General features: G+C 46.6%; 1 protein-coding gene across 5 annotated transcripts in view; it reads right to left on the bottom strand.

The window, feature by feature from the left end:
- Positions 1-24789, bottom strand: part of MKLN1 (muskelin 1) — a 93489-nt gene extending 68700 nt beyond the window's left edge. For 2 of the 5 annotated variants that reach the window (XM_084512647.1, XM_084512648.1), the window contains exons 1-4: positions 24667-24789; positions 10968-11037; positions 3576-3718; positions 2132-2220 (exon numbers count right to left, since the gene is read on the bottom strand). In XM_084512647.1, the coding sequence (XP_084368773.1) occupies positions 2132-2220; positions 3576-3718; positions 10968-11037; positions 24667-24758 (394 nt within the window). In that variant the 5' untranslated portion in view covers positions 24759-24789. Of the gene's footprint in view, positions 1-2131; positions 2221-3575; positions 3719-10967; positions 11038-24666 lie in introns of those variants that run through there. The other 3 variants (XM_084512649.1, XM_084512650.1, XM_084512651.1) reach the window with 3 other exon arrangements.
- Positions 24790-27972: the final 3183 nt, after the last annotated feature.

The raw sequence follows: 27972 nt of genomic DNA, 5'->3' as shown, positions 1-27972 counted from the left end.
TCCTACCAGCCAAACGTCACGTGGGCAATGGAAGTTTTAGGAAGTTTTTCTCCCACTTTCCATAGATCTACCCATCATATTCCTCCTGTTTCCCCCCCAAAAACTATATTATCCTCCCTGTTGCGCTGTTAAAAGCAGCGTACAGATCTGTTTATCTGCAGAATTATAAAGAAAATGCCTTTTGCAAGCGGCTGCCGAACTAAACAATGCCTCCTCCAAACACGCAAGCTTCGCTGATAACAGTAACTCGTGTGGTGTCAGCCTCTCCGAGTCCAAAAGGGCAGATTTTGGCCTCATGTTTACTGGCAGCATTACAAGGAACACAGCACGGTATTTCAAATTTTGAGTTACTTTGGCTAGCAGCTTGGAAATTTTAACAAACTGAAAACATCTTCACGCTGCGAATCTGAAAAATAACAATTTCATAACATCATTTTACAGTTGTTTCACAGTAGAAAAACACTCGCAACTTTATAAACAAAACGATGCTAGGAACCAACTAGAAATTAACAGGGTTTGGTCAAAAAAGCATTTCAATTTTTCTCCTAGCACAGGAATTTCCTTTGCAGAAAATAGCTTAAAGAAATGAGAGGCCGTAGATAGAGCTAAAATGGAAAACTCAAAACATAACTGGTGAAAAAAGGACAAATATATATGTATTTGTCACACAAGAATACTTAATTTTACGTTCCTTACGTAAGAAACCCATCCCAACAAAACGAGCCATGTAACTTAATACCCACTCACGTCATGTCAGAGAAAAAATGCTGGTAGTAGAAGTAATCAACATTTCACTTTCCTAACAAGTTCCAACTTCATGCTACGCTTCGTAACATCTGAACGTATCTGCAACATACTCTGCAGGAACATAACTTAAAACATCCAGAGCAGTAGCTAGGAATCTTTCCATTCAACCCCTTAGCCCTACAGTAACCATTTGCTGCTTGTTAGCCCTTAAAAAAAAAAAATATCATGCCCCCAGAAAGCTAGCACAGAAAGCTTCAGAATACATTCAAAATCGATTTAACTTCCATGACCTCAGCCTTAAACCATTCATTTGCTCCACTTCAGGATTCCTCAAGCTAAGTGCTACAGATGCTTCCAAAAGTAGCAAAAAAAACAACCAACAACTCACTTCTCCACTTGCCTAAACATGGGAAACACCATGGTTTATGACATACAATTACTTGATTCCTAAACAAACTTTCACGCACAGCCCCTACACAGCCACTGTCATCCACATCTTGGCAAAGGAATTACCCAAGTCTTCAAAACACTCCTAAATTCCTCTAAGTCAACGAGATCTCATTTCATTTTTCAGCAACTATCTCCTTGCTCTTAAAAAAACAAAAAGAATTAAAGAGCATAAAAACAGTAGTTCTTTTACTGTCTCAGCAGGTAGGAAGGGGAAGATAAATCTACTCAGCCATGTAGAGATGAAAGGCTCTAAACTATTGGATTAAAACCAACCAGCATCAATAATGGCAAGTGTAAGACACTTTTTCTCTCTAGCCCATGCAAAGCAAGAAAAGAGCAGCCACCCCAGCTCCCATCACAAGTCATAGTAATTACTAATTAGTACCCTTTCTAGCATGCCCCACCAGAGAAATTACACTGGTGGACATCACGGAGCATAATTCTTCTCTGCTCCTGGACAGCATCTTTAGCCACAAGTGAGACTTCGTGATTAGAGCAGCAAGAAGGCAAAAGGAAAGGCTTCTGCTATTGCTTTATGTTGCAAGCGTGTTTGGAGGAAAAAAAAGAGGAAACTTCTTCAAACTCCAAGGTTACCAATGCTGGAACTTTTACTAGTATTTAACTTAATTATTATCTTTTTTAAAGTTCGATATAGCAAGTTATAGTAGGACAGCAAGCAGCTTCTCCAGTAATTAGTTGGCTCAACAACTGCGTTTCTGAAAAGTACAGTATTTTGCTTTCGGTCCCTAGGAATTCTATTATTTCTTAGTAACAGGACTTCACTGTGTTCCAGTCTAACCAACCTAAGAGATCATGAAATGGAACAGCTATTTTGGATACTTTGCCTGAGTACAATGAAGTCACAAGTGCCAAGACTGGCACAAGTATCAGAAAAGATTATTTTCTACTCAGAATGCCGAAAAAATGCATTTACCTATCTTAATGAATCGACAGGGGAACATCTGTTCATCAATTTTATGCTTCAAGGTGAATGTTTCTTTGTTATAATCATTCTTTAAGCCACTGTGGGAAAAAATAAATAAGGTTACTAAATCTTACCTTGTATTTTAGGACTAGCTAATAAATGCAATCTAGGTCATGCCTGAAATGCGACGCTTGTTTCATATTGCTATAAATCATCAGTACCCATGCTGGACCAATGCCTGGACTGCTATCCACCATCTTATCTCCCTGGGAGGCAGCACTGGCTAGTGGTTTCAGGGGGAACTGACATCAGACCAATGCTGCTGGTCTGTGCTAGCGTCCCTGCGACTTCAGCAAGCGATCTGAATCACGTTTTCCTGGGTAGGTTGGAGGCAGACTAATCACACTGCCAAAGCGTTTTGTGATCCATTTATGAGCAATACTTTATAAAATACCAAATACTTGCTATAACTTATCAAAACTCCTAAGTCCATTTCTACTGAAGATGCAGCTACAGGTCCCAAAACAAGGATTTTTGTTGAATTTGTGACATTAGGTATCGGTAGTTACTGTGCTACTAAAATCTCTTCCCCCAAAATTTGAGCAGCAGTAAAGTGAAGCTGCTAGATTGGTCTACCTAAAGAGAGGGAAGGGACAGGGAAGGTTGTGACTAGTCTCTGTATGGCTTTGAAGGATACCTACAATGAGATCATCCCATGTTTCCCCCTGGCTGTTCTAATTGAGTAAAGATCACGTACCCCAGTACATTCCCCAGAGGTGGAGCTTCCTTCTGTAGGCCTCCAAAACTAGTTCTTGCTCCTCATTGCTCTTGTACTCCTAGATAGTTAAGCATCACTTCCCTTTCTAAAACAGAAAACCCCTTAAAAGGCCCGTGAAAATTTCTGTTAGCAACTACTCGGAAGCTCACGATCAGCCTCGAATATCCGAAAAGCTCCTTCATTTAAAAAAAAAAAAAAAAAAAAGGAATACAAAGGTTTTCTATTTTCTTATCCTATTTATTTACCCATTTGAAGCGAGGCAGAGCAGCTGACCAGCCAGAGCTTTACAGCTGCAAGGAGGTTCTCAACATAGGCAGGTTACTTGTGCTTTTAAAAGCTTCTTGAAGTTACCCACACCTGGGGAATCATTTCTACTGCGCCTCAGGCACAAGGAAGAAAGAAATCGCAAACACAGCAGTGTTGAACCTTGCTCTCAGCTCTTTCAGACCTCCAGGAGTTCACTCTCCACAAATCCTCTGTGGTTAGGGCAGGATAAGGAAGGCTTCCTGGAGCGAGCACAGAGATTTGTTGCTCACTGACCTGACCACAAACACAGGGGCAGCTAATTGTAGGATCACAACAACAGCTCTGTTACACTGCCTGCTCGGGAGTGAAGGGGAAGAGCTTTTTGGTCCAGCCTTTCTGCTTCCCACAGCTGACGAAATCACGTCTTACCTCGATAAGAGATCTGTCATGTTTTCCTCATTCATCCCACCAAAGACTTTAAACTTCTTTAAGTTGCAGACATGCGTTTTCTCGTACTTGCCAAACGTGATGCTCTGGACTATGGCAGGTCTTTCAAGTTTCAGAATCAAATACTGTGGAAGAGAGAACAGTGAATTTCAATATTAAAGCCAAGGCTGCACAACACACCAAGGGAGAAGCAACACAGCCTTCAAATATTCAGTTATAAAGCCAAAAAAAATGAAAATTAAGACGATTCCTCCTCCCCCCCCCCAATTATCATATTTTCTCCCTAGTTCTTGGAACTAACCAAAGACTTTTTAGGAATATTAGTTTTTTAAAAACCTATCCAGGAAAAAGACTGGGTTGAAGGGCCTATTCCTAGCATTGCTATTCAAGGCTTACATACATTCCTTCAAGTTGGACGCAAGACTTCCTGAAATCTGGCAAATAGGATCGAGCTAAGGAGGACGATGATTCAAACGCCCACTCCAGCCTGAAAGAAAACCTAAACTGAATGCACAATTAGATAAATACAGCATGTTCCACATGCTAAGAGAACATCAAATTACTTTTCCTCTCTAGAAGAGACTATTTAACCACTGAACACAGACTACGTTTGATTTGTGGCTAACGCAGGGGCCAACTGCTTAATAACCATCCCAAATAAAACCCAACCACTTCGCTGACAATAAAGGGCTTTACACATATAATGATGAAAATGTTCTCACTTCGAACGTTTTCTCCCCTGTGCACAGATGTCCCCCCACAGCACACAAACCTAAGTCAAATAATTTATTTTCAGGCCCCAGCTACCAGCTTCCCCAGCGCTGCTGGAGGAAAAGATCTATTCCCCTTGAAAACCACTCGCAGAGAAACGTTTGCACCATCCATCAGGGACCATCGAGCACAATGTTTATTTAACCTTCCCCTACAAAGCAAGCCTTGAGGGAGCCTGGAGACACCTGCTTTGCAGGATACACTAAAACTCATACCTAAAAAACAAGGTGGTTAATTGTCTTTTTTAATTTCTCAGAAATAAGCAGCACACAGCAGAGAAATGAGACGGAAAGCAGAATCCCAATTACTCATCGCCCTGGATTTTGTTACAAAACCTTAGGATCGAGGCTACGTTCCCAGCAGACAGCTACGGCGCTGTGGAACACCTCCCACTGCAGGCACTCCTGGTGGCCCCTGCCTCCGAAAAGGGGCACTGCCAAAGCAGCCAAGATGCGGTATTTTGGGTCTTTCATCAGCATTTAGCAGTTATCTGCATGCTTCTGTAGGTCCTCGGGAGATACAAAAATCATTGCACCACTCTGCTTGTGCTGAGCAGCTCCATCAGTGGGGCAAGCTTACCCTCCAAGTGCATCTTTGGGGTGAGCAATGGAAGAAGCTTTCCCTGCTGTTTATTTCTTGGTCCTTCTGCCACGGCCCTATAAAGTAAGCAATTCTGAACCCAAGGAGCAGTACTGATAATGTTTGAGAGCATCAGGATAAATGCAGGATCTCAAGGAATGGTTCTCACTATGTTTACAAAGAGCTTATCTTAAGAGGAATACTCCCCCAAACAGCATTTACCCCCAAATAATGCAGATAAGTCAGGTACCTAGTTAGAATAAGGAGGAATTGCTGCCAAGGATCTCTCCAGCAATTCATTTTTTTTTTTCCAGATTGAAGAAAACAAGCCAGTATCAGCAGCGTTAGGATGCAATGGAAGAATGTTTTGGTGCTCTTCCAGATATTTTTTTAAGTATTTCTGTGACCACTTTTTAGTGTTGTGCTACCCATCCAAGTGTCAGAACCCAATGTCTGTTAAACTAGCAGTAAGCCACGCTTCCATCTCAAAGTAATCACCAATCTTCTTAAAGAAAAAAACAACAGTTCTATGTAAAAAAGCTGCTGAAACAGAAAAAAGGAAGGGATGAGCAAGTGGATGGTCCTGGAAGAGGGCAACAGCAGATCCATGGCACAGCCCACGGCCAAAATTCCTGTGCAGAACAGCCAGTACGCCCCGATGTCTACGAACTCCTCCTCCACCACCGTAGCCTCCCTGCAGCTTTCTCCTGGTGATGAAGAAGTGACGCCAGCACCACCGGCAGCAGCGACTGCAGTGCTTTAATCTTGTTGGAGTCGCAGCCCTCACGCCTGGGTCACAGAGACAGACTTTCTCAGCCACCCTGCAGAAGCTTGGCACGCTCTTCATCCTGCGTTACTCAATTCTTACCCTAAATCAAGGGAGAGAACTCCAGGGCTGCAGTTAAATCCTCTACCTTGGCATGCAGGTCTGAAACGGAGCAGGGCATGGCAATTATTCCCCACGGCCAGCAATTAGTTCCCGAGCCTACGGACAGAGGGGGGGAAATTCTGCAGCCGTCCCCAGGCTCCCACGCAGCCCAGTGCTGCTGAGTCACACGGGCATTAGGCACAGAAGCTCCAGACAACCTCTTTGTGAATTTATCTCACTGACAGGGAACCAAAAGAGAGGTTTGCTTCAAAACCTGCGGCCTGACACCTGAAACAATCTGTGCTTTTTGTATTTTAATAGATCTGGGGGTGTACGCACCTGTATGCTTACACAACATATATTAAAATACATCCACACGTGCACGGTTTCATGGATGTGTCTATACGCACACGCCACTCTGGCTGCGGGCTGCACGTCTCACAGATGCCCAAAAATGCGAAGTGCTGCCTCGAGTGCTGCAAACAGCTGGCTGCAGGGATGTTTTGGACTCTTACCAGGATTTCAGACGCGACAGACTATTCTCTCCAGCTTTGAGAGATGCGACAGAAGAGCACGTAAGTTCAAATTATTTATTAAGCCCGGGGAGAACAAGTTATATATATATTTGTCTGAAACCTCACAGACTTAACCTCGTAACCTCCGAGTTATATAACACTTTCCAGTCCTGCTGCTCTAAGCGACGTCAGTGCATTTAACACCCAAGCATTCAGGAAGCAGTCCAGCAATCCAAATTGGAAGCTCAAGTGTTTGTTCATTAGAGGCACGGCGCACTGACATTAATTGGAGCAACAGCACAAAAAAAAAAAAAAAACCTCAGCCTAATTGTCGAGCCTCAAATTACCGCCCTTGCAAACAAGATGCTACAAAGCATCAGAAGAGCAAGACTTCTGCTCGGTGATTAAACACATTTGCAAGCGGAGATGCACAAAGAGCAGAGCACGGCGAGTCACGTACGGCCCTTCAGCACCTCGGCAGCCACTTACAGGCCCCCAGAAAAGCGAATCCAGCCCCGTGGCACCGGGAGCTGCAACCCCTTCCAAGCTTTCCCGAAGCTCTGGTCTGCGCTACCATTTGATGACAACCATATGCATCGCTTCTGCATCACACAACCGAGTGTAAATTTTATTAATGGATTTTAAATTAGTTCCTGATATGATCTACACAGCAGGATGGAAATCAAGAGGGGGAAACTGCTCTTCTCAGATACAAATCCGGCGCTGCTACAGCATGTGTAGGATGTTAGCGGCTCTCCCCGAACAATTGGTTTCAGTTTTCCATCTCCGAATCAAATAAGCTCGACCGGATTCCAAAGCGTACTGTGCAAGCTGCCTGGGCAATTAGACACGCATCACATTATAGTAACTTATTTCTCTTTAGCATTTTCTGCTCATCAACCTTTGCAATGCAGCCCTGCAAACTTGTTTTGTGTGTGTTTTTTTTTTTAAATTAGGGAGCAATGACATTTGTGAAAATAAAAGCAGAAAATAACCCAGATCCTCGGCAGGGGCTGTCAGCAGCCACTAGGCAAACCTACCCAATGTTTTTGCAATTAAGCTTCTGTCTTTTAAAACAAAAATCCCACCCTTTTGTTCTGCACGTTATTCATCAAGCCACTATGGGTAATTAGAGGTTCTCCTGCACGCAGCCTCCCAGTTAGACCATGGCTGCAGCCGTCGGGACGTGCACGGATGGCAGGGCCGTGCTCTTTGGCATTACCAGCCCTGCTGCTTCACACTTCCCATGTAAGAACTCCTTCAAAAATAGAACTACCAGCCCTCTTCTGCCCGAATAGGTTACTACATAACAGGTTTGTTATTGAATATGTAATTTCTGGGTCATTCTATTTCAAGGCTGAAGATAGATATCTAGTTTAATAAACAGAAAAACAGCTGTCCTGCTTCCTTCCACTGGCACTCATTCATAACTCGTGGCTTTCATGGCCTCAGGAATGATTTAACTCTACCATACCCACAAACTAGGCAGACCCTTTACTAAATATAGCCATGGGGCAGTACTTCAAATATCCGGACTTCCACTTTCATTTTCTTTTCCCTTTTCAGAAAGTTTTAGCGTGGGCTTCACCACGCTTGCTGCAAAGCACAGATCTTCCCTGAGCCACGGGACAAACTCGGAGCTTTACAGACTCATGTTTAGCAAGGGGAATGCTCCCAAAGCAAGGTGCCTAGAGGTGTTACGGCTTCAGTCAACACGGAAAAGGGATCACTTAATATCAGGCAGTGCTTTTTACCTCTCAGGCAGCACAGAATATCACCTGGGCAGGGAGTTAGCAAGCCCTCACATTCCAGTGAGGCACACGGAGGAGACAGACACCAGCGATTGGGGCTGCAGCGTATTAAAATATCTCACAGCGTGTGCCAGCAAGCATGAATGGCATTAGTCCTCACGCTGAGTCCTCGCCTTAGCTTCAGCTAATAAAGTTTTGAGACAAGGCAAGCTTTATGGCGCTGAGTTTTTGTGCACTTCCCGTCCCAGACGATTACGGCCGCCCACGCGCTGTAACAAGTGCGTCACTGTAAAAGCGACCAGTTTTGAAACGGAGCGGTGCCAACACAAAAGCCATAAAACGCTTCGCAGCTTCATTTCCCATAGGATGCTCCCTGTTTATCTTGGGGATTAAAAAAATAACGTGCGTGTGTACTTATTAGTGCTGGAATCTGAAATACCCATTTGCTAGCGTAAAGCGATTAATCTCACCCCAGCCTCTCTGCCCACCACGACTATAATTCAGTCAATTATTATTTCAGCTGACGCTTCCCAAGCTGAGATTCTGCCTTTAGAGCTTTTGTGAAAACAAGGAAGCAGAACGCTTGCATAAAAGTTTTACCTGCATTATAGTGTGGCAATCTTTCACTGCTCAGAGAAGAACAACTTAAGATTTCACTGTTTAGAGGTGCAAAAACTCAAGATGAGCAAAATCTTACCAAATGTGAAGTTCTTTGGTCACCTATGAGACAACGTAACTTGGAACAGTTTCTCCACGTGCACAGGAACAGCAGAAACTGCATTCTTTGCACGAAGGCTTCTGCAAATTTCAATTCCCTGTTCCCTCCTCCCAGCTGTTTTTACAACAGGTAAGTTACACTGGCAAATTTGCTTTAAACGAGTGATGAAACACTCAGGTGAGAAGCATGAGAATTCACTAAAATACATATTAGGAGGCACTGCAAATACATCTTCTTTCTCAGCACTCAAGATTGGGCTTGCTGAATACACGGACAACTAAGCAGTGTTTTATATTCTCGCTGCTGGATACAGAGAGTCAAATAAGAGGAATCCAACAGGACCATCTTTTCCTCTTAGGCAGCTGGGTTTTTTGTTGTTTTTGTCTTTAAAGAAGATAAAATACAACACGGACACTGCCTTATCTCAGCTGTCGCTATCTGGATATCCCCCATACATCTAAATATATATATTTCATTCGTAACTCTTCAATCAAAAGCTTGGTTTGCATTACTTGCTTAGCATGCAGGGCAGTGCCCAGCTCTGCAGGGCTGGCTTCAGTAGATCTGCAATAGCATCTTCATTCATGCCATGTTCGATGAACAAACTTGCTGGAAGATCTCTCCTGAACAAGTTTATGTAGTTTGTATTTAAGTGATTCTGATTATTCCTCACTTAATCTACATGCTTGAAACAACCTGGATCACTGCTTGGCAGCTTTAAGCATAGGACAGGAATATGTTAAAGCATCCAGCCACAAGAGATGTATTCCCGGTCCAGAATCAGTTTAAGAACAGAACAAAACATTTAAGATCCCTCAAAAAAACAAAAGGCAGACCTATGCGCACCTTGGGTCAGTCTAAAGCTACACCACATCCAACCTTGCCTTGAGAACACAAGAAAAAACCCTAAGAAACACGTGTTTTCTGCACAAAAACTAAAAGGATGGCTCAGTGAGATGCAACACATGCTCAAAACCCATTACCCTGCAATCAATAGTTCCTAGACAGATTAATCCATAGCTTGAAGCAGTTTTAAACTCCCTGGCTGTTTAACAAAATATTTATATTAAAAAAAAAAAATCAAATTAAAAGAGCAGTAGATGCACACAGGCATCAAGGGGATCAAAGCATGTGAAAAATTATCAGCCTTGACAAGCGGGTTTATGAAACATGCCAACAGTATAGACAAGATAGTTCTCTTCCCATATTAAAAAAACCCTCACTTTCACAAACAGCAGTATAGAAAACAATCATGAAAATTCGGGAGGAAGCCTTTCAGCTGGATGGGATGACCCCGCTGTGATCTGCAGCTTCCAGTGAAGAGTACAGATTTTTAGCACATCTTCAGAGCAAAAGCAAGATTTACCTAGAGGAAAATTCCCAGGGCTAAACTCATGAAGAATACTTGAATTAAACGTGCTTATGTTCTGTGCACAGCAACTCAGTGTGAGAGGTACCCCCAACACATTCTGCTGTGCATCGGTACTTCAACAAAAAAATTTAAAACACCCAGCGTAACAGATACAGGAGAAGCTAAGCAAACAGGACCAGGGTGATAAGACACAGATCTGCCATAATGAGAAGGGTAACACATTTATTGGGGGGGAAAAAATTAAGTGAAAGGGTAAATATATTTTTCTGGATAATCTAACAATGTAATTATAATGAGAAGGCAAATTAGAAGCTAAAAATCAATGCAGATTCTGTTTTAATAATCACCGATTAACCATCGGCAGAGGTGACATTCATGTCTCTTTTTAACAGAGGCTACATTTCTAAGCGTGCTATTAGGGGAAACAAATACAAGCTCCTTAGATCTAGGACTCAAGGCCAGCAGCCTCCAACAGTCTCCAATAGCACGAACAAAGGGGGACCTGCACGCCTCATTAGCAGCTTAATCTAACCGTAAGGTTGGATTATTTCCAGCGTGACTGTGATTTTCAAGGATGAAACACGAAGCTCTTCCCCTGCAAAAATCTTTCCTTGACAGATCGTGAAGAGATTGCTGGAAAAGTAAATACCTAACATACCAACACCGTGTATTGAAGTGAGAGAACGTAACTTATCAAGGAATCCAGTACAAGTAGTAGCAGACTGCATTTAAAATAAAAAATCCATTGTACCTGAAGTTGCACAAGGCAGCTGTACAGGAGCAGAGATTCGGGTGCTTACCTGGGGAGGATAATTGCTTTCAGAAGACCATCTCGAGGACTGATCATTAGGCTTGTCCACCAAAATATTCCTAAAAAGGAGAAGCCAGAAGTAATTTAAAGTAGCTGCCACACTGTATTTACATCGCCAGTAAGAGCTGTCAAACACTGAGATCAATAACACTCCCATGCAACTCCCCAAAATGCTGGGCAGAGACTACGCTGCTCCCAGACCCATTAAAACAAAGTCTCCAAGCCATGTGGTTGGGAAATGGAATCTCACGTTGCGAAACAAAAATCTAAATTGTGAAATAAATGTGAAACAGATGAATTTACGTAGGCCCAAGCCTGCAGTGAAGTGGAAAAAACGGTCTCATTCACCTCGACGGGGTAGGAACTTTTCAATGAGGTTAAAACCGATGAGCAGCAAGGCGGTGAGCGAGCCAAAATCCGTCCCTTACTAGACGGGCAATACTGGAACAGGGAGAGCGAGCTGCTAACCTACTTAAGTTTTGTTGGGAGTGTGGAAGATGACCGTCTAACTCATGCCAAATTCAAACATGTATTTTTCATGAGCTACAAGCCTAGAGCAACACACAGGAAAGCTGAAGTTTAACTCTTCACCTAGCGAAGTAAATCCCTTAATTGCCCGCGTACAGCTTGAAATAGCACAGCGCTGGGGTAATTAACCAACTCCAAATAGTGTTTGGGCCAAAACAAAACACATTCATCAGGATAATCCTTACGAAGGACCTCCCTTCCTCTTTCCTGTAACAGTACAGTAAGGCTCTTCGAGTTCACCTCCAAAAGAAGTTAAAAGCTGAAAACTAAATTAAAAAACTAAAAATATGTAATTATTCTGTTCCCTGCTGGCAAGGTAACAACGCACCACCTGCTGGACAGGGCTTACAAAGCCCTACCAAGTCCAACTAACGAACTTGCCAGCTCGTAAAACTTATGTAAAAAGAAGGACGCAGTCATCAAAAGGCTTATGCCATCTCCATCTGCTGTGTAGGAGGAAAAGAACACAAGCATCTGGATTACTACAAAGGACCGGGGGAAAAGAAAATGCTCGTATGAAAGCTAGGAAGGGAAAGAGGTTAAGTCAGAGGTTGAGCGTTACCAGGCAGAAATTAGCTCGCTCTTTCCACATCAGGCAGCCCAAAATCACCACACCAGCAGCGGGATCCAGGCAGTCCCACACCACAGGCTCACCACTGAGCATCGACCCAGCGGCTGCCTTCTGCAGGACATGAGCCACGACTTCTTTTTTTTACAGCACTGGAAGAAAACCCAACCTCCCTTCTGCTTTAGCTAGCTGCCATCACAGCGGGGCACTTCCTACCAGCAATGCCAGCTGATTGAGTCGTGTATGCACAGAGCGTGCACGGGAGCAGCTACGGCCACGCGCTGCCCTCTTGCTCAAACCCCAGAACAGGGAAGGTCAGGCCGTTACACTGCCAGCTGGGAACATCCAGTTTGCAACACAAAGAGCTTGTCTCCTAAAGAAAACACAGCTCCTGTCTGTCTTAATTCCAGCAGGGACAAATTCTCCCAGGAGAGAAGTTGGAAGCTGCTAAGGCGCGCTGATTTCGACCAGAAGTTGCCAGCCGCAGTGCTGTCACCTCCAGAAACCAAAAAGCGCTTGGAAGAAGAATCAAACCCACGGCCATGCCATGCCACAGGCAAGGTGAAATGATACTTTGAAGGGTTTTAATGCCTTTTAATAGCTAGAGAGAGAGAAAAAGCTGTATTTGAAGGAGATGTGAATCTCATACTGATACTTAATGGACGTGAAGGCAGACAAAAACACGACGCTGTCCGGCTTTCTCCTCTTTGAAACTTCAGCTCAGCATGCAAATGCCAATTCACCCTATAGGATATGTTTTATTTATATTGCATCTGTTTAAACATCACGGGATAGGCCCTTCATACATTGAGCAACATTTGCAGGAGCTGGCACCGTCACGCGGTCAGATAACGCCCTGCTGGAAAGAGGCATTTTCTAACTGGGCCAGATCCCAAAGATCGTATTTTTAGAAGTGGATTTGTTTGCTTCTCCGGGTCAAAGATCAGTTTGCCACAATCAACGAGGAGCTCATTGAGGACAACCAGACAAAATAAAAAAAATCCTGCAGAGAGAAGAAAGCGTAGCTCTCACAAAATTAAGGCTAAAAAGAAATTGAAATCAGAAAAGCCAGCAGCATCGAGAAAGTTATAAATATGTTTAAAAATACATGGGTTGTTAGTTTATTAGGATTAAACAAACATCGAAGACAGAATTTGGTATGCACAAAGTTAATCTACCATCGTGGTTCGGGAAAATTTATGGGCTCAAATACTTGGAGGAGTTCAGGCATTCCTGAGACAGCAAGAAACGAACGTCTCCTAGGGACAGATGCCTCTCGCCACGTAAAGCCTTCACTCCAGACACCGCAGAAATCCTACACGGCACCTAGAGGCAGGCTTCCCAGATGTGACACCTCAATTAAAACCTCTGAGAAACTTCAGAAGTGAGAACTCCACCAACTCTGCGACCGTCCACGCCATTTTTAGGAGACGTTAAAAAAAGGTATTTGTAAGCCCTTGAGCTACTCCACGCACCGGTACCGTTGTGCCGGCTTTCTCCATGGAAAAAAAGGGAACTCATTAAATGTGGTTTGAGATAATTCATAATCAGAAGCTGTAGATACAAGAGCTAGTCTAGCATAAATCCACAACGCTGCCAAGAGGGACTAGTCCACCCACTCGTGCTTGATCCTCCCCCTCCCTCCACCAGCAGCCGTCATAAAAAAAGACTGGCAGAAATAACTTCTTCAGTCACATCAGCTCTCCAGTTCTGCTTACTGTTAGCGCCAGCATAAAATAGGGAAAAAAAAAGAGGATAGGATCTGCTGGCATAAATTCCCAATGCCACTCCCCCATAGAGGAGTGAGTTCTGGAGAAACTGGCTGGCCCGGCACGTCAGCTACTCCGTGGCTACTCCTACCCCAAACCAAAAGCTACGCAGAGGGAGAAGCTTTATTTGCACACCACCAGCGAGAACACGTGAGGAGGCATTAGGGTGTGCCTTAAATCCCTGAGCCAGCTTCCTTCAAGGCTATTCGCGTCTCAGGTTTTACTGCAAGCGCTCCCATCCCCAGTAACAGAAGAGGATGGTTGAGGCCATGCTGAAAAACGCTTCTGGAAGAACCGAGGGGAAGTTTCTTTTTATTACCCATGCACACACTGCTCTCACAGCTGCTGGAAGCAGATAAATTCTCCGTTTACCAACCGCTGCACCAACCACGGGCTGATCTCTGCCGGGATTATGTCGATGTCCCCGCAGTTGGTGCTTCCAGAGGACTTTGCTGGGCAAAGCTCGGTGGTTTCTGACGTGGCAATCACCAGGGGTGAGCTCGCCTTTGAGGAAGGGGGGTGAGAAGGGAGGTGACTTTGCAAAACGTGCAGCAAATTAGGCTTTAGGCTGATATAATTTGCACCCAGCCTGAGTATTTTCATGAAGCTTCTATTAAAGAAGCCGATGACTTTTGAAAGAAGTCCTTAAGAATAAACAACTTCAAAATGTTAGCTTTGCTTGGCACGGCCAGAGAGCAGCTGGGCAGAAAAGGGCACACACATCCTGATGAGGATGTGGAAGGCGGACGTAGCGCTGCTGGAAAACCACGAGGCACCACGCCGGTACATGGCAAAAAGGGGTGGGAGCGCTGAGCAAGGAGCAGCTGACCGGAATCCGACTTAGTACTTTCGTCAGGGTTGCCTGCGTCTTTTTTATGTTATTTTTTCCTAGAACCATCCCAGGGCAGAGTAGCAAGAGTGCAACAACTAAGAACAGGGACTAAAATTTCCACCCGGTCCATGGAGGACTGAGATGTGCAAGGCCAACCACGTAGAACATGAGCCCTGCCAACACAACGCAACAACAGAGACAATCTTGCCCAGCCCAGACACTAGAACTGTCTTAACCAAGAGGAAGAACCCCCCCACATACACAAAAACCACCACCAGAAGCCCTAAACCCTATTCCATAGAGCTGGAAACAACTTGAGAAATTTTTCTCCCTACAGCTCACTGCAGCTCCCACAAACTTTTAATTAACACTGATTTCAAACTGCCCTGCTGCGATATTTTAAGAGCAACGTGCACCTACAAGCTCCCCCCTAAAGCATTTCAAGAAGCTTCCTAGATTTCACTGCAAAGTTTCTTTCCTTCTGTTGTGAAAGTTCCCTGCCTCACATGGCAGAAGGGCGTGAGGATGTGGAAATTTCTGCGTTGGAACACAGTAAATCATGCACAATTGCTAGGTAGTACATGGATACAGTGAAGAAATGGTATTTTCTGTTTGAGGCTTTGTTTAAACAGTTAACAGAGGATTTCTTAGCCCCAGCACAAAGAGCTGAGGAAGGACCTCTTGCTTAGTAAGTCAAAGGAAGCTCGAGACAATAGTGCACTTAAGCACGCACCCTGAGATACTATGTTGTTGTGAGGTTTGCCAACTTAATGCTCAAATTTATTTCCATCTTCTCAGCAGCCGTTACACAAACGCGTGCAATTTATTACAAATGCACTTCTGTCAAAAAGAAAAGCAGCTAAGCAAGTACAGCGTATAAAGACTTGCATTTAGCACCCACCTTACAGAAACGCACTCGTCAGATCACAACTGGCTGTGCTGGACAGCCAAACAGGCACCGCTGTGCCCTGGTGTGATAGTCATGAAAATCAGCTTCTCAGTTATATCTTTCAAGGATCAGTTGGTTTAGTGTTTTTTTAAACTTCTGATACCTTTATAATTGCCATACAAAGACAGGCGAAGGCCTTTGGTACAAATTAACCTCTCCTTAAGTGCAAAATGATGTGGGCACAGAAATCCCCATCGTTCCTCCTCGCCCCGCATCCCCTCGTGGCTTCGTCCTGCTGTGATGGTTCTTCCTCCTGGCACGCCAGGAGCTGAGCATTTTAACAACTGTATTGGCACAGCGAGTGCCCCAGTAATTAATTTCTGTTCCAGTTGTGCTCAAGAACCCTACAGCACAGCCTGAACTTCTGACTGCAGCAAGGCACCGAGCAACCCAACTCCTGAGCAGCGAGAGGCCCCGGCTCCAGGTTGGGAATGTCAGAATTGGTCTTTTCCTACCTCAGCGACTCTATGATGAAGTGCTGGTTTCATGAGGATTTTATTTGCAGCTGACCAGGCAGCGAATTGATGTAGTTAGCACACGAGACTAGCTGGAACCATTTCTTCTCATACTCAGGTGCTCGTTTCTACACACCTAAGACTCAAGGACGTTTGAAATCCGGCTTCCTAAGTGATCTACACACTACGAATAAAAGCATCACAGCGTGCAAGCAGCTTCAGTGACGTTCCTGGAGGGTTCCAGAACAGAAATAAATCCCAGGCCTGATAAGAAGACTAAGAATAGCACAAACTCTACCCTTCAATATTCAGCAAAGATGAGGAGATTATGCTCTGCAGCTCATTGGATTTGTAGTCGATAGAGGAAACACTGCAGTAAAAATTTGCTGGAGTTCAGGATATCAACAGCCACTGCTGCTTAATTACAAAGTTTAGTTTTAATTTAAAAAAAACTTGCACCCTGCTAAGAAAATGCAGTTTAGCTGGTATTTGAACATGGAGATTGCTACTGATGGCATTTAACAGAGAAGTCCCTGACCTTGCACTTTCCAAATCTTGCTGAAATACCGGTAGCAAAGCCCACTAACGCTACACAAGGAGGTTGGAGGACAGCAGCATCAGGCACGCGTCCGGGTGAATCCCCTGTGCTGTCCCTGTGCTGTCTTCTGAAAGCAACACAGCCTTGTTGGGAGCGGTGCTGCTTAAACTAACACACGTATGGAAAAATCTGACCAAGGCCAAGAAGCAAGCTCAGGACTCCCATGATTTCACAGCACCGCAGCCATGTTTTTACGTGCCACTTTGCTTTTTCACCCAAAGGAGGAATCCACAGAAACCAGACTGACTGCATGTAAAGATGTAAAGCCACGAAAGAAGCCATAAATGCTTCTCTAATACTCCTTAGTGCTGTAACTTCACACTCAGTAAAATGTTCACCCAAAACACTGATGCCTGTAAAAGAAGTTAAAGAAGGCTACGTTCAACAGAACAGACTGAAGCCCCTCACGTCCAAACTGAGGTCAACCACAGAACTTTTTTTTTTTTTTTTTAATCTAACTTGGATAAAAAATTCCTCCTGGTTCCTGGCAGAAACACCTCCACTGGGTGAGCTTCCCTTTCAAAATTAAAATTTTGACATTTTAATTCAAACTCGGGGAGTTCAGAAAACAAAATCCAGGCCCAGGAAAACAACAAACCACAGAGTGATCTCAAGAACTGGCTGGTCAGGGAGCCGTGCTACAAGTCAGAACCATTTGCCCATGGAGCTGCATTATGGAATAACTCCTTATTCTGCAGCACGATACATGAATCCATGCTCCAGCACACGACAGCTCCCAAAGCAGCCTTCCTTTCACGTTTGGCAGTCTCAAAATCCTGTAGCAGACGGCAGGTTTTTTTAGAAGACAAACCGAAAGTCAGCAACAGCACTCCATCATGAGAGAGGAGAGCGGGCACTCAGTCAGCAATTCCTTACTCATGGGTCACATTTACCTAATCCAGCTTTTTTTCCTTCCACCTCGGGCTGCCTCCCAGGGCTTGACAGCAACACCAAACACAGGCTGGGGAGGAAAATCAGTTCGGAGAGCACACCCAAACCCAAAACGACAGGCACAGTTTTTACCCCCCACCAATTTCAGGCCATTTTCCAGGCACAGCGAGCCTTCTCAACCCACCTGGAACACAGGCTGCTGTCCTCAACTCACACTCCTGGTTGTGTTCCTCGACCTAAATCAATCCAGGAAATAATTTCTCCAAGATTATGCGTGCTGAGTGTCAAGTAATGGCTAAAAGAGCGACTAAGTAAGGTGACAAACCACTCAATGTCTTCACTGCTCCTTCCTTTTCCTCCCAGCAGCTGTATTATTGAATTCAGACCAAGCTACACTTAAAAGCCATTGCTCCTACAAATTTCTACAGGCTGTAGTCAAAATATATACATTTATCATTAGAGGTTTATATTAACATGCAATTAAAATAAATCAAGCACTGGCTTGCTTTGGAAGCTGACAAAATTTGACCTCCAGCTAAGTACTGAATACACCACTTAGCCTCAACAGAAAGATCTTGATCACATCATAAAAATCAATCGTGGTGATAAAGTTAACAGCGCATTTCAACAGCGATTTGCTAAAAAGATGAATGTGCAGAATACAAAGCTATATTCCTTGCCACAAAAAAAAAAGAATCAGACTGTACATGCTGTCTCAGCAGTAACAACAGTCACCACGAGGAAAATGCGCTCTGCTCCAACTAGTTTTAGTCCTTAAGCAACTAATTAGTAATCACCATCTAGCCAGCTTCCATTAAGCTTGAGGGATATAAGCCATACACAGAACGAATGATCCATAATCCGGCAATGTTAACACCTCCTATGAAAATCTTACAACCTTAATGATTCCCCAAAAATGCCAGGGTTGGACGTTAGAGATCCTGCCAGCTTCGTCACACCGTGGGACCACGGCAATTAGCAGTTTACCTTCAGCCTTCTGCCAGCGAATAAAACTGCCCAGCCTCCTAAATAATGGCTGTGTTTCAACAAAAATTTCTTCACCTGACACAGCATTTGTGCCTTCACCTGGGAAGAAACTTCCACGAAGAGCTATCAGACTCCTGACACCAATGTAAGGCATGAACTTGATCATTTTGTGCTATTTTTCACTTTCACCCTTCTGATCTTCTTTTCTCATCACGTTTTCACTGAGCTGTCAGACAGAAAATCACCCAATATTTGTGCACTCAGCCTGGAGTTAACTATTTCCTGCAGAAATATTTTGTATCTGAAGTGCTCTATTTCAGCTCGCAGAGGAGAATTCTAGGCTACAGACGTGATGCAAGCAAGGAGGAAAACGCCTGGAAGGAAAAGAAAACTTGTAGAAACATCCAAAAAAAAGCTACACAAGTGAAAAAACTTTTCAAATAGATGCTGAAGGGAAGCAGATCTGGGGATGTTTCTAGACATGGGGGCCACTCAGCTCTCTTCATTAGTCAGTGTTTGCATCCCCAGCCTGTTTTAGCAACTGGTAAAAGCATCGATTAACTGCAAATACTGCATGAGCACGTAACTCCAGACAGAAATGCTGACAAATTAAGTTGAAAAAATGACATGCAGGCTTAAAGGTGCAAAAGTTGTGGTTCTACAGCTGATGTGGAAGTCCTCGGGGCTACGTAACCAGAGGTACTTCAGAAACAAGCTGCAGCATTAAGGCGTTCAGCAAACGGACGAGGAGCAGTTTGCCCTGCCAGGAAAGCTGGACCCAGCACTCGGCAAGCAGAAAACAGAACAGAAAAGCCAACCTTTGTGTTAGACATTTCCCACCTCAGCTCAAGGGCGAGATCCTTCAAGAACTGGATCTGTAACAAGATCTGTACAAGATTTATGAAGCCACGAGATACAGACCTGACTCACCGCTGTCACCTGCTTGGAGTGAGGACTCGCAATCCCCTCCCACTAGCCTCAAACTCACATTTTGTCCTGCCACAGCTAGCTGGAATTCAGGATATTTTCAGGTTTTGATTGTTTGTTTTAAAATCCTACAGACCTTTCCCAAAAAGCAGCTTATTAGACACATTCTCAGCACCTGCTCGCTAATGCTCTGTAATATTCTCAATTTGGAAACACAAGGGAGTCCATCCTTGGTTCAGGGTAAACCAGCAGTGGATGGTTGGTTTGTCTGAGCTGGAACTTTCTGCCATCACTTAGTGAAAAAGAAAAAAAATGCATTCTCACTTTGGAAGGCTCCCAGTCACTCCTCATTTGACAAGCAAAGTATCTTTTGCTTGCTTTACTTTCCCCTTATTTCTCCAGTGAGCCTTTTAGGAAAGAAACAAGAGTTATCTAGGCTTCAGCACTCGATATAGCACCTCGTGAAGTGTCACACTGGAAAAGACTGGAATTGCTGGAATAGCTGAAGTCCAGAGGGAAATAAATAACAAGGGGTTGCAACAAAAAAGTGGCTGACTTTTAGGAGAGGGCCAGTGATGGATTGAAACATCAGCTGAGAAATTGAATCATCAGCTTCGAAACCCATCTTACAGTCTTAGGAGTACAAGAAATAACTTAGAGAAGTGTCAATAAAAAAAAAAAAAAAAGTCTGAAAATAGAAAAATAAATAAATATATAGATGTTTTGACCTTCTTCTACAGAAGTATCACACAGGAAGACCCAAACGACTGGAGATCTGAGCAACGGCAATGGGATGAAAGCTCCTAGCAAAGCTGCATGACCGGAATAATGCAGTTTGTTTTTTTTTTTAAAAAAAAAAACTCTTGTTAGTCCGTGTGAAAGTGCCAGAAGGACCTGGACGCATTTGCCAGCTGCAAGATGCCATGAGTCAGGAATCTGATGCAACCACTGGAAAGCCGTGGTCCTAGGACAGAGCACTGAGGCACTTTCCAGCAGAGAAGGGCACATGATTGCCACTGCAGGGAGCACGGCACCGCTCCTTGTAGTCACCAGCAGCGAGTTTGAAGTGGAGCAAGTACAAAAAAGCATCTTTTTCTATTTCAAGTACAAAATCTTTTGTATTGGAAAGATCGGGATACAGAGTGCTTCTCCCCAAAAACAAAGAGAGAGCTTTTGGTCCTCTCCCTTACCAAAAAAAGGAAGATTGAACGGGGGTTATATTACCTTCTATAAATTGTTTATTCCCTCCCTGTCCAAAAAAAGAAGCGCCTGAGCTCATCACTTTCTGCAGACAGCCAGAGGAGGGAGAAGGGAATAAAGTCCAGGTCTGCCTCTCTCAGGGCACGTGGAGCTACACCAGAATTTTGCGTGGCTTGCACCAAGTGACCACACTGCTGGTGGCTGGGAAATCCTCAGGGTGGTCCCTTGTGGGATATAAAGGAGCTGTCTCCCACGTGGCTCCTTTATTTTGGGGAGAAACCATGAAGAAGCAAGGCAAGATCCGATGAGGAAGTGTCAGCGACTGGCTGGGCTGAACGGTTTCCAAGCTGGACAGGCTGAAGCCTCTCGCTACGGAGTGCTCCCTGGAAACACCACGTTTGAAGAGCAAATTTGCTCTTGGACAAGTTTTCTTCCTAAAGGAACAACTTGCCCCAAAACTCAGGCTAAATTAGACATCAGACCAACTCATTCAGATCAGCACACATAGTTTTAAGTGCTTTCTCCAAGCCGGTGTAGCTGCTGGTAGCTACAAGGTAGCAGAGGACAACTCCAGCCATCTGTGAACCCCTAGGGCTGTCCTTCTGCAGACTGGAGAAGGACAATCCTCACCTGACGTGTGGAAAGGGCTGTGCAGATGAACGTGGCACTGCTAACGTGGCCAGAAATTGGTTGGGCACTTACCAGTCCCCTTGTACCAACCAAGCACAACAGAAAAATTAATGCTCACTGCGAGAAAATGCTCGGCTGCTTACAGAAAACCGGCGGTTATCAACAGATTGCTGATCCTAAACGAGACAGGTGTCTGAAAAACAGGGTGGGTTTTTTGTTTGTTGGCTTTTTAGTGAGGAATTGCAGTTATTGGGTGACTTTGGGTGTTCTGAAAAGTTTCAGTGTCACCCCAGCATCCCATACGCAGAAGACAGACACTGGATATCCAGTTCCTTCTACGGACAGCAGCACTGAAAATTTTTCTATCTCAGCTTTGGGTTTTACATTTAAAAGCACCAAACTGTTTAAGACACGTGTTTAAATCACACTTGGCTGACATAGGGAATGCACTCCACTCCCAACACCACGGCAGCAAGCTCCCAATGCAGGCCACACACTGAACAGAGTCGCGTGTTCCTACGTATGGGACCACCAGAGAGCCTTTAGGGTTAGAGTAGAAACCCTAAATTCTTAGTGAAAACCCCATAACTCCTTAGTAGGCTTTCCCCTTCAAGCCACATTCAAGCTTTCTCCCAGAGAGAGCTGGAAAACAGCCCCAGCATCGCCGGGACTGCACGGCAGGTGCCACGAGGGCATTAAATCCTCGCAAGAAGGTGGCAAAAAGGGCTAAGGGGAGCCTCAGAGAGGAGCATCGAGGAGAAGCAGAGTTATCTTTGCGTGTTGCATCAGGGAGATCGATACTGGACTGTCACCCTTCCTTCAGCAGCCAACAATTTCTAACTACAAGCAGGATCGCAGAGCTGGAAAAAAAAATGCTTTAACAGCTTTTTAACCAAAAAAAAAAAAAAGGCCAGGAGGATTACTTCATTATCGCCAAAAAGAATTAATTAGAAAGGAGCTCGGGTCGTTTTCATATCTAAAGAAGCAAAGGTACGGGAAGATAAAACCACTGCGGGTTGAGGCAGCAAAACTTTTGTTAAAGTTTCACCTCCTTTTGGCAAAGGGAGATAATCCGTGAAATTAACAATTAACAGCTAAATTACCCGCTGCTTGGGGAGCCCGGGTGGCAGAGCGACCTCAACCCCAGGTTATTGAACTCGGTGAGCCGAGGCTCCGCGGCCCGCAGCGAGCACGGTGCCCAAACGAAGTATTCCCAAAAATCCCCCAAGACCTAAAGGGCTGCGGGAAGGGGCAGCAAAACCCAAACGGCCAGACCGCGTTGTTTTCATCCCAAATTTTGGTTTCAGTAAGCAGGGAAAGTTAACAGGCCCTGCCAGGAGGCCGAGGATCCCACTGAGGGTGGGCACACGGCCGCAGTGCAGCACTGAGCCATCGACCCGAAGCACAACCCCGGGCTGCCCCTAAATCCCCCAAAATCGCAGCAAGCGGGGCGCCAGGTGGCCCCTTTCCCCCAAAACCCCTCATAAATCACAGCTCCCCCCCAAATTTCTCACCACACTGCCCCAACCCCACCACTGACCCCAAACACAGCCCCCCCCAAGCTGCCCATCACCCCACAGACCCCCAAATCCTACTAAACACTCTCCCCATTCACACAATCTCCCCCAAAGCCTCCTACTTCCCCCCACGTAACCCCCCAAAACCTTTTCATCACCCCCCCCAAACTTTCATAGCCCCCAAAACCCCTCCCCACACACAGCCCCCCAAACTCTTCTACCACCCCTCACTCTCACACATATTCCCGTGTCCCTACTGAGCCATACACAGCACCCCAAAACCTTTCCAGCTCCTCTCCCAATCTCACACAACCCCCCAAAACCCTTCTGGACACCCCCTTCCCCACACACAGCCCCCCAAAACCCTGTTGAACACCTCCTTTCAAAGTCCCCCAAAACCTTATTGAACACCCCCCTTTCCCACACACAGCCCCCCCAAAACCTTTTTACCCCCCCTTCCCACCCACAACCCCAAAACCCTACAGAACAGCCCCTCCTTCACACACAGCCCCCCAAAAACCTTCCCACCCCCTTTCTCCCACACACAGCCCCCCAAAACCCTACTGAACACCCCTTTTTCCCACATAGAGGCCCCCCAAATCCCTCCCCACACAAAGCCTTCCAAAAACCTTCCCGCACCCCTCCCCTCACACAAAGCCCCCCCAAAACCTTTTTACCCCCTTTTCTCTCACACACACACCCAAAACCCTACTGAACACCCCCTCCCTGTCACACAGCCCCCCAAAATCCTTTTTATCCCCCTCTCTCTCACCCACAACCCCAAAACCCCACAGAACACCCCCATTCCCCACACACTACCCCCAAAACCCTACTGAACTCCCCTTCCCTGTCACACAGCCCCCCAAAAAACTTTTTATCCCCTTTCTCTCACCCACAACCCCAAAACCCTACAAAACACCCCTCCCTGCCACACACCCCCCCCAAATCCCACAGAACACCCCCATCCCCCACAAAACACCCCCTATCCCTCTCCCACACAGCCCCCAAACCCCTTTTTATCCCCCTTTCTCTCACCCACAGCCCAAAACCCTACAAAACACCCCCTCCCTCTCACACAGCCCCCCAAACCCCACAGAATGCCCCTATTTCCCTCACGCGCATCCCCAAAACCCCACAGAACACCCCCTTCCCTCACAAACAACTCCCAAAAAACATTTCTACCCCCGTTTCTCTCACGCACAACCCCAAAACCCTACAAAACACCCCCATTTCCCTCACCCACACCCCCCAAAACCCCTTTTCACCCCCCTCCCTCTCACCCACCACCCCAAACCCCTACAAAACACCCCCATCCCCCCCAGAAACCCCCCCAAACCCCACAGACCACCCCTTTCCCTCACACACAGCCCCACAAACCCCTTTTTATCCCCCTCTCACCCACAGCCCCAAAACCCTACAAAACACCCCTTCCTTCACACACAGCCCCCCAAACCCCACAGAACACCCCCATTTCCCTCACACACAACCCCAAACCTCGTCAGAGCACTCCCATCCCCCCTAAAACCCCCCCAAACCCCACATACCACCCCTATTTCCCTCACAACCCCCCCCAAACCCCACAGACCACCCATATTCCCCTCACAAACCCCCTCAAACCCCTTCCACCCCCCCTCCCTTCACCCCCATCCCCCCTCACCCCCTTTCTCCCCTCAGCGCCCCTTTTCCCCCCTCAGAGCCCCCAAACTCCCCTCAGCGCCCCCCCCCCCGCCAGGCCGCAGCCCCCCGGGGCAGGCCGTACCCTACTCCCCGGATCCCTCCGGATCCCCCCGACCCTTCCCCGTCCCCCCACAGCTCCCGGGCTCCCTCCCGGGCTCACTCGGGCAGGTATGAGGAGGAGAAGCTGCTCCAGCGGTGCAGGCCGTAGCCCAGCACCCGGCTCTCCGGGCCCGCCGGCCCCGCCGCCGCCATCTTGGAGTCGGCGCCCGCGGCCCGGCAGAGAGCGCGGAGGGGAGGGGAGGAGGCGGGGCTAAAGGGGGGAAAGGGGGAGGGGCTTGATCTTAAAGGGGCCGCGGCTCTGATTGGGGTTATGGGTTGGGGGATATGGGGTTGGGGGATGTGGGGTTGAGGTTGGGTATAGGGAATGGGGTTAGGGGGAGGTTTGGTGTTGTGAAGGGGATATGGGGCTGATGGAGTTGTGGGGGGAATGGCTCGTGGGGTTGTAGGGGGATATGGGGCTCAAGGGGTGTATGGGGCTGTAAGGGAATGTCCTATGGGGCTGCAGGGGTATATGGGGCTGCGGGGGTATATGGGGCTGTAGGGGAATGTCCCATGAAGCTGTAGGGGTGTATGGGGCCCAAGGGGTGTATGGGGCTATAAGGGAATGTCTTATAGGGCTCAAGGGGTATATAGGTCTGTGGGGGAATTGCCAATGGGGCCCAAGGGGAATGTCCTATAGGGCTGTAGGGGAATGTCCCATGAAGCTATAGGGGAATATGGGGCCCAAGGGCTAGAAAGGAATGTCCTATGGGGCCCAAGGGGTATATAGGGCTGAAGGGGAATGTTCTATGGGGCCCAAGGGGGATGTAGAGCCCAAGGGGTATATGGGGCTGTAGGGGAATGTCCCATGAAGCTATAGGGGTATATGGGGCCCAAGGGGAATGCCCTATGGGGCTGTAGGGGGATATGGGGCCCAGGGTCTATATAGGGCTCTAGGGGAATGTTCTATGGGGCTGTAGGGTAATATGGGGCCCAAGAGGTGTATGGAGCTATAAGGGAATGCCCCCTGGGACTGTAGGGGGATATGGAGCCCAAGAGGTATATGGGGCTGTAGGGGGATACAGCCAAGGGGGATACATCCCATGGGACTGAAGGGAGATCATGGGGCTGTAGGGTTATGCCCCATGGGGCTGTGGTGACCTATGGTGCCCAAGGGGCCTATGGGGCTTTTGGGGGTTCCCCATGGGGCTCTAGGGGGCTATGGGGCTCTATGGGGCTATGGGGCTGTAGAGGGATGCCCAGTGGGGTATGGGGCCCAGGGTGTGGGGAAGAGGGCCTGTCAAAATCACTCCTGCAGTGATCCCCGTCCCCCTTTTCCCCGGCTCTGTGTGGTTAGCCGGGTGTTGCTCCGTGTCTGCTTCGTGGGAAGGCCCAGGAGAAGCTTGTTTTGACAATCCTGCCAGTTTTAACAGGCTGTTTTGTTGCCTTTTATTTATTATTTTTTTCCCCCAGAAAGGAATTGGAGTAATTAAAGCCCCCATAAATAACAGGAAACACATAAACAAAAGTAAATAGCGAGTAAAAATGAAAAGGCACCGGGTGGTGCCCAGATTCAATGCGTGACCAACAGCCCCAGAATTAGTCAGATTTAAATTTTTTGGGGGTGATTTTTTTTTCTCCTTCAGGCCGTACAACAGCTCGTCTGCGTGCTTGGCGGGGAGGTAGCCTGGAGGTCCAGACGGTGGGAAGGAACCCAAGTGGTTTCCCAAGTCTTGCACATTGTCATATTTATTAACTTTTTTTTTTTTTTTTTTTTTTTTTTTTCTCTCAATGCTGCTGAGGAGCTCACCATCAGTGCCAGGACCTCTGGGTGTCTGCGCTGTGCTGTCCCTGGTTTAGAGGGAAGCTCCCATATTTTCCCCAGCCCCATATTTTCCCCATATTTTCCCCAGCCCCATATTTTCCCCAGCCCCATATTTAGAGGGAAGCCCCATATTTTCCAGCGCTTTTGCCTACTGCGTGGCCGCGCACCGGGAGGCTGGACCTGAAATCCCAAACACCTACATAATCCCAAACACCTACATGTACATAATTCAGCACATAAATCGGATATTCCTTGACAGGTTTCACTCTTGTTACCCCTTTTTTCTTGTAAGAGGGGAACGCTTTCACCCAGAGCCCCCATTAAATCACAGGGGAGGCTTTAGGACATCCTGGGGCAGCTCTGGGATGCTCAAGAAACCAGAAGAGATATTTCAAGACCGGGGGGGGGGGGAAGAAAATAAACCACCAGCAACTAACCAGCTGTCGGTTGGAAGTGACAGATTGAGGAGATGTTATCAGGCAGGACAGCAAGATGCCTGGCTAGATTAAATTAACGCAAAGATTTTTATTTTTTTTCCCCCTCCTTTATTTTAGGAAAGCGAGTGAGAACGCGGCAACAAAACCCGGCTGCGGGTGAAAAATTCGACCAGCAGCCTCAGAGGCTGAACATCAGCCGAGTATTTAAAAACCAAGGGGAAACGGTGAGGGCTTCATCTCCAGACCCCTTCCCAGGAGCAGGGGGCACCGTGGTTTTGGTGCATCAAAGCCCCACGGTGCTGAAAAAGCACAACAAAAACCTGCACGCGATGCACCACCTTCCTCTGCTGCTGCACTAATGAGGATTTTAGAAGTTCGTAGCCTTCCTGTGGCATTTAAGCTTTCACTTACCTAAAATTCTTCTAGCCCGTGGGTCCTTTTTTATTTTATTTTTTTTTCCCCTGCCACTTACTGCAGGAGCATTTGAGAAAAGAGTTCAGCAAGGACCTTGCTGATAATATTCTCCCAACCCCAGGGGAAGGGATGCTACCCCGGCGTCTGGGAGCCTGGCTAACAAGCAGCCCGAGAGGAGAGATGCCATATGAGACCTGTAACCTCCGAATGCGAAATTTTGGAGATGGCAAACGAGTGGTGAGTGCCAGCCCTGCGGCAGGGAGGAGGCAGAGGCAGAGCCAGCAGCTCCCCGCTCGCCGCTGCACGGAGCAAACCGCCCCGGGACTTTCTCCGCCCGGCGTCCTGTTACTGCCTGGATCAGGATGCGGACTCCAAGCCAGCTTATTTTTAGCACATTTTGGGCTTAAAGCGCAGCAAAAGCTGGTGAAATACGCAGTACTGACAGCCCTGGAAAAAAAAAATAAATATCTTTATTCGTCTGCAGCATGGGAAGGCTGCGAGGAAGCAAAGCGACTGCAAGCTGCAGAGCTGCAAGGCGACTCTCCCAGCTTCTCGGGCTCAGCCTGCCCGGCTCTACGCAGTTTTAGGCGGTGGCAGGAGAGGGTTTTTTCCACGCTCAGAGAGGGCCTTGCACGGCCGGGAGGAGCCCGGTGTGCTGCGGGTTTGGACAGCTCGCGAGGCTCCAGCTGAGCTCGCTGCATCTGCCCCAGCTCAGCGGCAGGGCCGTAAAAATGGGAGAGACTCGGAAAAC

Source organism: Aythya ferina, assembly GCF_964211825.1.
Source record: "Aythya ferina genome assembly, chromosome: 1".
NCBI lineage: Eukaryota > Metazoa > Chordata > Aves > Anseriformes > Anatidae > Aythya > Aythya ferina.
Note: the sequence above shows the minus strand (reverse complement) of the source record. Positions and strands in the feature narration are given on the sequence as shown.